The sequence below is a fragment of the Arachis hypogaea genome, chromosome 11 (genome assembly GCF_003086295.3).
Source record: "Arachis hypogaea cultivar Tifrunner chromosome 11, arahy.Tifrunner.gnm2.J5K5, whole genome shotgun sequence".
Classification (NCBI taxonomy): Eukaryota; Viridiplantae; Streptophyta; class Magnoliopsida; order Fabales; family Fabaceae; genus Arachis; species Arachis hypogaea.
This window is the reverse complement of record NC_092046.1, coordinates 65,630,906-65,643,955: the sequence shown is the minus strand read 5'-3', so window position 1 is coordinate 65,643,955 and position 13,050 is coordinate 65,630,906. Positions and strand designations below refer to the sequence as shown.

Genomic DNA, 13,050 nt, shown 5'->3' with positions numbered 1-13,050 from the left:
ATTAATTACCAAATCAGCTCAATTTCAAACTAAAGAGGATATGTTATAGAAGATTATAGGTTATAGAATGGGTTAGAGTGGATATGGGACTTCCAATAAAAGTGAGAGCTATTTTAATGAGAGTTGGATCTAGTGAATCAGTTGAATGATACATTAAGGCTGATCAAACTTGCTTATGACAGAGAGGATAGAATTGTGTGAAAATTTGATAAATAAGGTATATTTTTTACTAATTCCTTTGTGCAGGTGAAAATGATTTTGAGGATATAAAGTTTCAGTTTCACTAGGACAATATGGAAAAGTCTAGCTCCACCAAGAGTTAAACTATTTATCTGGTTTGTCTTGACTGGCAATGTCAATACGAAGGAGAGGCTAAGTCGATTTGAAACTGTTAAGCAGGAAGATGTTGTATGTATGCTATATAATAAAGGTGTTGAATATACTCACCACTTGTTTCTTGGTTGTGATTTTTCTGAGTAGGTTTGGTGTGCATAGTTTTCATTTGTTGAAAAGTAATGGGCGTGCCCAGGACGTTAAAGGAACATTTTTAAAGTTGGACTGAGATATCAATTAGTAAGGAGGAGCGCAAGAGATGAATAGTGTGTTTTTATGCGATTATTTGAAATATTTGGCTAAAAAAGAATAGGAGGATTTTTCGAAATAAAAAAAAGGGTCAACAACATTATCCACCTATCCTTTATGAACTATAAGTAGTGGTTAGGTGTAGATCTCTTTTGTTGTTGATAGCAATATCAAAGATGACAAAGAATAACTATTAATGTTTTTTGCTTGTTAGTTTAGGTTGATTCTGTTTGTTGTTTCTTATGCTCTACTTTATGCGTTTAACTTTCTTTTTTTCAAAAAAAAAATTATCAAATCAACTACAATATATATCATATAAATATATATTATTTAACTTATTTTTAATATATATTTTATATTTTAATATATATTTTATATAAATAATTAATTTGTTAACTGATTTTTCTATGTACACATAGTACATTGTTACCAATATGAAAAGTAGAAAACAAACGAAATTCTTGCTGCATATTAATGGGTCAAAACTAGCAAATTACTATTTTATAGTTTTATTTTTTTTGTTGGGTCTAAATATGATACTCTGTGTGCAAATATGATGAGATTCTGTGGTTTGCCCTCCAGGGTAAATGCAATACGTGTGTGTTCCAAAAATTGGACAAACCAAAGTGTGTTCCAAAAATTGGACAAATCAAAAACTTTGGTTGAGAGTGTATTCAGTATCAAACCGAGAATTTAGAAGAAAGCAAGTAACAATGATCAGAGAAAGTAATATGATTTAAAGCGTTAAGACTTTGGAGATGTTAGACTTTAAGAAAATTGCTTTTCGTTATCTATTTTGATTATGCAAAGATGTATCCATGGCAAATTATAATTAATCAAATTCCAATCTTTTGGTAGTTCAATTTCTCTTAACTTAACAAAATATCAATTTCTTGAATAGTTAATTATGATAAGATGTTAAGCATAATTTCGAATTCAAAGCCATACAATCTTTAAAGATTAATCCTAGTTGATTTTATGCCACTTATCAAAATTAGCTTTAGAAACTTAAAAAATTGTGAGAAGAAGTTTCAAATCAATTATAAAACCAACTGTTCTAAGGTGATAACCGAATTCAATCAGATTAAAAGTATTTCCCAATAACTTCAAACTTTTATAATGAAGACCAAAAACTTGCTTCTCGAAAAAAATATAAATGCATTCATCAAAGATAGAACAGAAATAGCATTAGTCCATTAGAATCAACAGAGCTCCTCGCCTTAACATAGGAGATTAGAGTCTCATAATGTAGAACAAAAATAAGGATTCCAAAATAATGCAGATAAGTTAAGATGAGATATCTGTAGAATGGTTCCTGGACTTATCTTAAATTCTAACCTAAACCTAACTTTCAAATTTAAAAAAAAAAATCAAATCTAATAAAATCTTTTTCTAATTAATCTTAATTAATTAAATATGATCCTCTCTTCATTCTTGGCATTCAAAGCTTGGTGTGTTTCTTCGTTGAAATCATAAGCTTGCAACTTGATCTTGGATTTGATGTAAAACTTGGACAATTGGTGAATGTGTGATGTCATACCAAGAATTTTTTAGACGATTAAAAGTTGGCCCAGAATAAAGTAATATGGGCATGTAGAGGGCGTGTCACGCCAAGCTCCTTGATGTCTCCTCGGAGTGCTCCTTGCTTGGCATGTAGAGGGCGTTTGGAGGTCGTGGCACGCTTGCGAAGGTACCTTGATTTGGCACCCATAGAGTTAGGCCCAGCCTGCACACGTCAATGTTGGGCGTAGCACGTCATGCATGAGCCTTTTTGGCGTGTGGAGGGCATGTGAGGAGGCTACACGCCTTCATGGCTGCTTGGTGAAGAAGAGGAAGGCGTGTGAGGGCGTGTAGTGACATGGCACACCTTCGAAGGAACCTCTTGGAGTGCTTCCTGGAGTTAGGCCTAGTGTGCATACACCAAGGTTGGGCGTAGCATGCCCTTAGTGAGGGGATAGAGGCGTGCCTGGGCGAGTGAGGGCATGGCACGCCTTCAAGTTGCACGGTCCCGGGGAGTGCTTGGTGTGCATGGGCATGGAATGAAGTGGCACACCATGAATTGGCACCTCGGCGTGTGTGTGGCATGTGAGAAAGTAGCGCACCATGCTTCTGCTTACCTCCCTTTTTGTTTTTGCTTACTCTTTGTTTCTGCTTTCTCTCTAACTTAGCTTCCTCTCTGACTTGACTTCCTCTATGGCTTTGCTTCTTCTCGTGTTTTCAATTATCTTCAATAATCTCTTACAAAACATAGAAAGCAAAGTGGTACGCGAAATTAGAACTCGTACAACTTCATCGGCAAGGGCACCGGGTCATCCAAGTAATAACTCAGGTGAGTGAGAATCGATCTCACGAGGATTGTCGGATTGAGCAAGTAATAGCTATCTTGTTGGACTTAGTCAGGCAAATAGTAAAAGAAGGTTGTTGGTGTAAACTCATAAAGAAATGAAATAAGTAAAGCAAGTAAAGATCGGTGTAAAATCAATATAAGAAAAATAGTTAAGCTCTCGGAGATATATATCTTTCCGGGTCAATACTTCTTACCAACTACTTTAACAATGAATGATTCATTATATGAGAAACTGTAAGTGATTAAACCCTAATTTCTTATATAGGTTAACAAAAAGTCAACAAAATATAATTTATAGTATATAGGTCAAATTTAATAATTATATTATATAAAAATTAACATTCAACTACATACTTTAAGTTTTGGTATTTTTAAATTTGTTCAGCGATATTTCATATAACTAAAATTATCAATTTATTATCTGGAATAAATTTTGAAGCATTTTGTAACACCCTAACTTTTAACACGTCATGATCGTACCAAAAGTAAGGCGTTACGGACCTGATTTCCTTTATTATCTATTTAATATTGAGCCTTTACGTCGATATCGCGTTTCAGTTTATAAGAAAATACCAGAAAATTATTTGTAGTAATTAAAATCACACAATTATTAATAATAATAAATGCTATACAAATGAATTCAATATAAAACTTGAAGACAATACATATCCCTCTGTATAAAATAAAATCTAAAATAACAAAGGCGAGAGAATTCTATGAAAGCAACTCAACTCATAACTTAACTCAAATAAAACTAATAACCGTCCGCAGCTTCAAGCTAAGTCTTCGAACCTGTGTCACTAAAAGGGTGAAAGATTTTGGGGTGAGAACAAACCGCACGTTCTCAGTAGGGAATGGGAATGTCGTAAAAGTAATGAAATAAAGTGCAAATAATTAACTTTACTCAATAAAACTATATTTTTATCAAACCCTTTGAAAATACTCTTGGTTCTACTTTAGCTAACTAATTACCTCTTTTTAAAATTTCTAAACTCAAAACAAATTTTAAATATAAAACTAGTCACATTACACGTCTCTCAGTCACATAGTTAATCTCGGTCAAATGTCAATTCGTAATCACTTTAATACATTCACAAACAAATAGTACAAGTAAGAGATTCAATTCAATGTACAAGCAAGTCATAACAAGACAAAAGCACAATCACAAAGAAATAAGACAAGCAAGGCAATCAAATGCAAATGTGCAAAAAACATGATGCATGTCTATCCCTAATGCAGGTCATGAGCTCATGTGTCAATTGCCTACCCGCTCCCGACATTACCCAGGCACAACTCCCAAATATGGCTTTCCAGATGCATACAGTGTGCTTATAAGTCGTACGGCTAGGCTGTATACAGTGTGACTTTAAGTCGTACGGCTAGGCCGCATACAGTGTGACTTTCCAAATCAATAAGAGTACATCTGAAAAACAGTTCTCAGTGTGTGGGCGTCCCCACTTTACATTTGGCACTAAGGCCCAAACAATATCACATCTGCTCTCCTGTAGCAGACAATCTCTTTAAGTTAATATATTCTTTAAATTATTGTTCTTTGCTCTCCTATGGTAGAGATTCTTTTAATTATCTCTCTTTCATTTACTTTTCGTTCTTCTTCTTCTTCTTCTTTTCTTTCTTATCAAACCAAACTCAAAACATAACTTAAAGCAAAATCCCTTCTCAAAAGACTGAGTTTAAAACATTATACTTTTCTTAATAAATCGAATTGAAAACAAAAATCTTTTCGTAATAAATCGAAATCAAACAATATTCTCAAATCAGATTTGCTTTTAAATAACACTTTAAATAAAGTCTCAGTTTTATAAAAATTCGACAGCATTTCCTCTAAAATTCAGACTATGCCACCCTTCCAGGTCCCTACCAAATCATTTTCAATTCTCCATTTGTTACTAATAAATCAACCAACGCTTTCTCAAACTCTTTCTAACAGTTTTAAATCCAAGTATTCCTTACTTTAGAAATATAAATCAAACCTTTTAATATAAAACCATTTTTTCGATATGTGTAAATATATAAACCTATTATTTTCTCAACATAGAAACATTTCTCAAAATAAGCTTATAAGTCGAATTTTCAAATCAAAATCACCTTTTTGTATATCTTTATAAAAAATTGGACAGGACCTCCCTTAACACTCGAATTCACCACTCTTAAGGGCTCCTTCATCCTCTCAACAATTTCCAAATCATTGCAACAGTACTTACTATTATCAAACAAATCTCAATCATCAATCAAGCTAAGAAATTAACATGACTAGAAATTCCAGCAACATTCACAGCCTCAATCCAAACTCAATTCATATCTCAGTTTAACAAACAACACCAATTAAACACCATTCACAACCACAATTCAAAAAATTTACATCAATTAGTAATACTAGATTCTCGTAAATTATTTGTAATTATTCAATAAGCTTTATAGGCATTCTTAAATTAAAAATTTAACTTTAAAAACAAACCTCTTATCTCTGTATGAAATCAAAATCAACAAAAGCTTTAGATAAATTTTCTGACCGAACTACTAAAGAGGAAAGCGTCAAAAATTATCTCTGCCTCCTAAAACTCCAGTTGGCCAAATTCAAGGGGTAGGGGAGCTACGTTACCGTCAACTTCCATCAATCAAAAGTGGCACTAACATGTAGAGGAAAAGGATACGAACACTTTTATCGGATTAGATTTTTTATTAGAGTTACGAATGAGAAGAAATCGGAAAAGGAAGCTTCATGGTCCCATAACCTCACGTTTCACTCTCTTGACTTTTCTTTCTCTTGTTTTTCTTTCTTTTAGTTCGGTAGTTCTAGGAAGCAAACGAAGGATGATATAATGCTTAATGAAATAAAGAAATAGATGTCACGTTCTTTTATATATATATGGAAAAGTATAGGTAACAAACAAGATTTTTGAACAATGTGTAAACAATGTGAATTAATAGGGTTAAAAGAGTAAATTTAATTAGTAACATTAAATTAGGATGTAGTGTATTTTTATTTAATTGGTGATTGTTCATGTTGTTCAAAATTTTTATTGTTCCCCTAGCACTCCTAGCACTCCCCTATATATATATATATATATATATATATGCATGGAGCCCACGTTTCAAATTTCCACTAATTAATTTGAATATGGAAGGAAAGAACGTGTTAGACTCGCGTATGGAGAGGAGGGGTGCTTCACCTCGTTGTGGGATTAAAGGAAGAAGAACTCGGACCCTGCGAGTTGTGAATTAAACAAGAAAAACGGAGGGTCCGAATTCCATGTTTTCAGATTTCAAATTCTATCAGCTGCAAATCGGACCATGCGATTTGTGAAGCAAAATTTCATGACCAAAGAACTCGCATGGTCCGAGTTGTGTACTCTGAGTTTTTTTAATTTTTTTAACACAAATCGGACCCTCCGATTTGTGTACTCTGAATTTTTTTCAACTTTTAAACACAAATCGGATGATCCGATTTGTGTACTCCCACAATTTTAAAAAACACCAACAATTCCCATGTTAAAGTATATCACTCATTTTACTTCCATATCAAAATTTTTTAGCCTCAAATTTCCTTCCTTTTATTCTCTTAATGTGTCTTGCCTTATTTCTTTTCTTTTGCTTCCAAATGGCTTCGGCCAATTCTTTCTTTCTTTTCCTTTCATTTTTTTTAAACTTTAATAATAATAATAATACAATTAGATTAGTGTTATAATAATAATAATAATAATAATAATAATAATAATAAATTTTAATTTTTTGTCTATTAAAATAATTTTTAATAAATACTTTAAACTAATAGAATAAGTTATAATTAAATTAAATTTCAATAATAATAAAATTTTATTTATTTATATTGGTAAAATAATTTTTTTAAAAACAAAATTTTAACAAATATAATGACTCATAAATAATTAATTATTTAATTTTTAAAAAATTTGTGATTTTATACCTTCTCTTTTTTAATATATACAATCATATAATAATCTGCTAAAAAATTTATTTTTTATCTTATTTTAATAATTTTTATTGTTTAAAAAGTCTATTCAATTATTATTATTGTCATAGAAAAAGTCAAAATAAAAATTTTTTTATAGTTGTTGATTTTTTACATTAATCCAAACCTATATATTTAAGTAACTTTTCAATTATTTATATATTCATAAGCTTTTATTATATTTTAAACTTATTTTTTATTTGTTACTAATATATTATAATACACATTATAATTTATACATATTAAATTACTAACATGTAATTTTTTTTAGTGTGTAATATATTAAAATATACTTAATCTATAATTAATATATATATATTAATTATATAATAATAATAAACTAATAATACTATTTTTTTAAAAAAAATAGAAGGGACTATGACCACGTTAGACCCCTTACATCTGCCTCTTCTTAAGATAATTCCAAAATATTAATTATATATTAAACTAAGAACACAACTGCTGATGACTCATGCATATAAAGGCCTTTTAGATTTTACTTATCCACATATCCCAGCATTAATTTAGTGCACGCATTAACTGATCCAGACTAAAGCAACTTTCCATAAGTATATATATGTGTTGTCTATATATATATAAGTTCCAATAATAATAATGAAACAGTACTTGTTGAGCAAGTGGAGCTGCATTACTAAACCTAACTACCTTAGTTCCAATAATATGCATGTCACTCTCCTATTCAATTTCATTCTTACCTTTTTAACTATAGCTTTTGCAGTTCATGAATATAGGACTAATAAAATAGCGAGATATAGTTCTGTTACATTTGCTCTAACATGGGTTATGGCAAGCTTGGTTTCATTCTATTCAACGAAGAAGACAACAAGAGACAACAAAAGATTCCCTTTTTGTTCTGGTTCTCTGGTGGGTCTGGGCCAGTATCATAGAGGCAATCTCAGTTTCTATTGGACTAATGAAGAACAACTTTGAATACTTGGACTTCTGGAATTTCTTGTCAGAGGATGATAACATAGTTAGTGTGGTTTCCTTGCCTATGTTGTTGTTGCTTTTGTGTTTGAATTTATGTGCAAGAGAAAAACAACACAACACTGACATGGAACAGCTCTTGGTTCACCCTGGAGAAGAAGAAGATGATGATGATGATGAAGATGGAGAGAACTTCACAACTGCAGGGATTTGGAGCCAACTCACATTTCGATGGCTGAATCCCATTTTTAGAAAGGGTCGAGTTCAGAAGCTTGAGCTTGCTCACATTCCTGATGTTCCTCATTCTGAAACTGCAGAAAATGCTTCTTCCTTATTGGAAGAATCGCTTGGCAAACAGAAACTTGAAGGGGCTTCCTTGGCTAAAGCTATAACCAGTTCTGTGTGGAAGTCCTTGGCTTTAAATGCAGTTTTTGCCGGTATATTTTATTACTCTTTGGATGCTATGTACTTTTTTACATTTATTGTTTATGGTGATTACTGATTTGTTTTTGTTTTATATTTGAAGGGGTTAATACAATTGCATCCTATATGGGTCCATTGTTGATTACATACTTTGTGAATTTTTTGGTGGATGATAATTCCAATTCAAGCATGGATGATAATTCCAATTCAAGCATCCAATGCGGCCTCATTCTTGCATTCATATTCTTCCTCTCAAAGACATTGGAGTCACTGAGCCAAAGACAATGGTACTTTGGTGCTCAGAGAATTGGAATTCGAGTGCGCGCGGCTCTTATGACTCTAATTTACAGCAAGTCCTTAATGATCAAGTGTGCAGGGCCAACCCATGGAAAAATCATAAACTTGGTGAATGTGGATGTTGAAAGAATTGGGGATTTCTGCTGGTATATTCATGGAGTTTGGTTGCTTCCAGTTCAGGTTATTTTGGGCTTAGTGATATTGTACATAAACTTGGGATTCTTGCCTTCAATTTCTGCACTTGCTGTCACCATTTTGGTTATGGTGTGTAACACACCTTTGGCCAATATGCAAGAAAAATTACACTCCAAGATCATGGAAGCTAAGGATACAAGAATCAAGATGACTTCAGAGATAATGAAGAACATAAGGATACTGAAATTGCATTCATGGGAATCTACATTCTTACAGAAACTCCTCCAATTGAGAGACACTCAGAAGAGTTGGCTGCAGAAGTACCTCTACACTCGCTCAGCAGTAGCCACTCTTTTCTGGACTTCTCCAACTTTGGTTTCTGTTGTTACTTTCGGCATCTGCATACTGGTGAACACAGAACTGACTGCGGCTACTGTCCTCTCAGCCTTGGCAACTTTTCGGATTCTGCAGGAACCAATCTACAATCTTCCTGAGCTGATTTCCATGATAGCTCAAACAAAAGTCTCTCTTGATCGAATCCAAGAGTTGATCAATGAAGAGGATCAGAACCAGTTTGTGAACAAGCACACTTCAAAAGATTCATCAATTGTTATTGAAATCAAGCCAAGTGAATATGCATGGGAAACAAGTGATGGAACCAACAAGAAACCAACAATTCAAATCACAGAAAACTTGAAGATAAAGAAAGGTCAGAAGGTAGCAGTTTATGGTTCAGTGGGGTCTGGAAAATCAAGCTTACTTTGTTGTATGCTTGGTGAGATTCCATTGGTTTCCGGGACATTGATCAAAGTCTATGGAACAAGAAGTTATGTGCCACAGAGTCCCTGGATTCAATCAGGAACAATAAGAGAGAATATCCTGTTTGGAAAGGAAATGAACAAGGACTTCTATGAAAATGTTTTGGATGGCTGTGCTTTGCATCACGATATCAACATGTGGAGTGATGGAGATTTGAATCTTGTGGAGGAGAGGGGCATAAACTTAAGTGGAGGCCAGAAAGGCAGAAACAACGGATTCAACTCGCAAGAGCTGTTTACAATGATTCAGGTATTTACTTCCTTGATGATCCTTTCAGTGCAGTTGATGCTCATACCGGAACTCATTTATTTAAAGTTAGTACTAATTATTATTGAGCTTGTTGTTTCTCTTTTTTAATTATCTGTTATTTCAGCTTCATTTCTTTCAAAGTACTTCACTAAGAACTGGACATGCTGTACAGAAATGCCTTATGCAACTTTTGTTTGAGAAGACAGTTGTTTATGCTACTCATCAACTAGAATTTTTGGAAGCTGCAGATTTAATTCTGGTAAGCTTATACAAAACTTGTCTTTCAGTAGTGAAACTACTAATAAGTGTTTGCCTTGTCACCATTATTTAATTCCATTACTCCTTTAGGTAATGAAAGATGGAAAAATAGTGGAGTCAGGAAGGTATAAAGAACACATAGCATGTCCCAACTGTGAATTTGTTCGACAAATGGCTGCTCATGAAGAAACAATCAACCAAATAAATCCATGGCATGAAGAGAACTCTATTAGCTGCAGGCCCCTTCAAAAGAATCAAATTGAAGTTGCTGAAGAGAATCTTCAAGAAAGCATAAGCAATTGGAAGAGAAACAAAGAAGAAGAAGCAGAGACCGGTCGAGTGAAATGGAGTGTTTACTCAACCTTTCTCACATCTGCATATAGAGGATCACTTGTTCCGGTCATTCTTCTCTGCCAGATTCTGTTTCAAGTGATGCGAATGGGAAGCAATTATTGGATTTCTTGGGCTGCAGAACAAACTGGGAGGGTAACCAAAGGGATGCTTATGGGAACATTTGTTCTTCTTTCTGGTGGAAGCTCTATCTTTATACTTGGAAGGACTGTTTTGATGGCAGTGGTGGCTATTGAGACAGCTCAGCGTCTTTTTCATGGAATGATTACATCTGTTTTCAGAGCACCTGTTTCATTTTTTGATACCACACCATCAAGCAGAATCCTCAGTAGGGTCAGTTCATCTACTATTCTTTATATTTAATTATTGTTATAATTTCTATTCATGTTTTAACCATTTTTCCTTCTGAATTTTGATGTTACAGTCATCAACAGATCAAAGTACAATTGACACAAACATACCATACAGATTAGCAGGGCTAGTGTTTGCACTAATTCAGTTGTTGAGTATGATCATGCTAATGTCGCAGGTCGCGTGGCAAGTCATCCTTGTGTTTCTTGTGGTGTTTCCTATCTCCATATGGTATCAGGTAAGTTCATTTCATAATGGATTCTCAATCTTATATGTAAATAATAATAATAGTAATAAAGCAAGTAATGTTCTTTGCAGGCTTATTACATTACTACTGCCAGGGAATTAGCCAGGATAGTAGGGATCAGAAAGGCCCCAATCTTGCATCATTTCTCAGAATCTATTGCTGGGGCCGCCACGATTCGTTGTTTCAATCAAGAACAAATATTCATGACCAAAATCAAGGATCTTGTTGATGAATACTCTAGAGTAGCCTTTCATAATTATGCCATCATGGAATGGTTGTCAGTCCGGATCAATTTTCTCTTCAATCTAGTCTTCTACTTTGTTCTCATCATCTTGGTTACTTGTTTCCCATGCATATTCACTTGGCTTGATTTCAATAACAATTGATGAATCTTTTGAAGTGTGCTTGTTCATAAACTGGTTCTGATCCTCTTCATTGATCAACTCTTGGATTCGATCAAGAGAGACTTTTGTTTGAGCTATCATGGAAATCAGCTCAGGAAGATTGTAGATTGGTTCCTGCAGAATCCGAAAAGTTGCCAAGGCTGAGAGGACAGTAGCCGCAGTCAGTTCTGTGTTCACCAGTATGCAGATGCCGAAAGTAACAACAGAAACCAAAGTTGGAGAAGTCCAGAAAAGAGTGGCTACTGCTGAGCGAGTGTAGAGGTACTTCTGCAGCCAACTCTTCTGAGTGTCTCTCAATTGGAGGAGTTTCTGTAAGAATGTAGATTCCCATGAATGCAATTTCAGTATCCTTATGTTCTTCATTATCTCTGAAGTCATCTTGATTCTTGTATCCTTAGCTTCCATGATCTTGGAGTGTAATTTTTCTTGCATATTGGCCAAAGGTGTGTTACACACCATAACCAAAATGGTGACAGCAAGTGCAGAAATTGAAGGCAAGAATCCCAAGTTTATGTACAATATCACTAAGCCCAAAATAACCTGAACTGGAAGCAACCAAAATAAAACAGTACTTGTTGAGCAAGTGGAGCTGCATTACTAAACCTAGCTACCTTAGACCAGAGGCGGATCTAAGGGTGGCCTAAGGTGGCCCCATTTTTAAAAAAAAAATAGTATTATTAGTTTATTATATATATTAATTATAGATTAAGTATATTTTAATATATTACACACTAAAAAAATTACATGTTAGTAACTTAATATATATAAATTATAATGTGTATTATAATATATTAGTAGCAAATAAAAAATAAGTTTAAAAAACAATAAAAGCTTATGAATATATAAATAATTGAAAAGTTATTGAAATATATAGGTTTGGATTAATGTAAAAAATCAACAATTATAAAAAAAAATTATTTTGATTTTTTCTATGACAACAATAACAATTGAATAGACTTTTTAAACAATAAAAATTATTAAAACAAGATAAAAAATAAACTTTTAGTAGATTATTATATAATTGTATATGTTAAAAAAGAGAATGTTTCAAAATTTATTCCAGATAATAAATTGATAATTTTAGTTATATGAAATATCGCTGAACAAATTTAAAAATACCAAAACTTAAAGTATGTAGTTGAATGTTAATTTTTATATAATATAATTATTAAATTTGACCTATATACTATAAATTATATTTTGTTGATTTTTTATTATATTATATTTTAATTTATTTTATATTTAATTTAGTCCCCCTCTTATAAAATTTCTAGATCCGTCACTGATTATCTATAATAAAAGGACGTGAATGGCTGTCAACTTTGAGGGATGTTGAAACTGGGATGTTGAAACTTGAAACGCACTTTATAATTATGAGTAAACTATTAAATCTGAATATGAAAGATTATAACGTCGACAAATCTGATTATATACGAATTAAAACTAACTTCTAATTATAAAAAGAGAAAAGCTCAGTATACAAGCGATTAGGGCTTGTAACTATTACAAGTTCATTAACGCTTAATCCATCAAAACGCGCTGCAACTCCTAGGTCACTTACACGCGCTATATAAAGATCCTGCGTTTGTATAACTACCAAATTTAAAAGATTTGTTTCCTTCTTTGTTTTCCTTCTTTCCAAATTTCATCG

General features: G+C 32.9%; 1 protein-coding gene across 1 annotated transcript; it reads left to right on the top strand.

Moving 5' to 3' along the window:
- Window positions 1–7,563: 7,563 nt before the first annotated feature.
- On the top strand, window positions 7,564–12,107 carry LOC112722190 (ABC transporter C family member 3). Its single transcript, XM_072206969.1, is given in 8 exon segments — window positions 7,564–7,784; window positions 7,786–8,302; window positions 8,392–9,740; window positions 9,743–9,853; window positions 9,961–10,047; window positions 10,137–10,730; window positions 10,822–10,986; window positions 11,067–12,107. Coding segments are annotated over 8 exon segments (3,324 nt in total). The 5' UTR covers window positions 7,564–7,598; the 3' UTR covers window positions 11,382–12,107.
- Window positions 12,108–13,050: the final 943 nt, after the last annotated feature.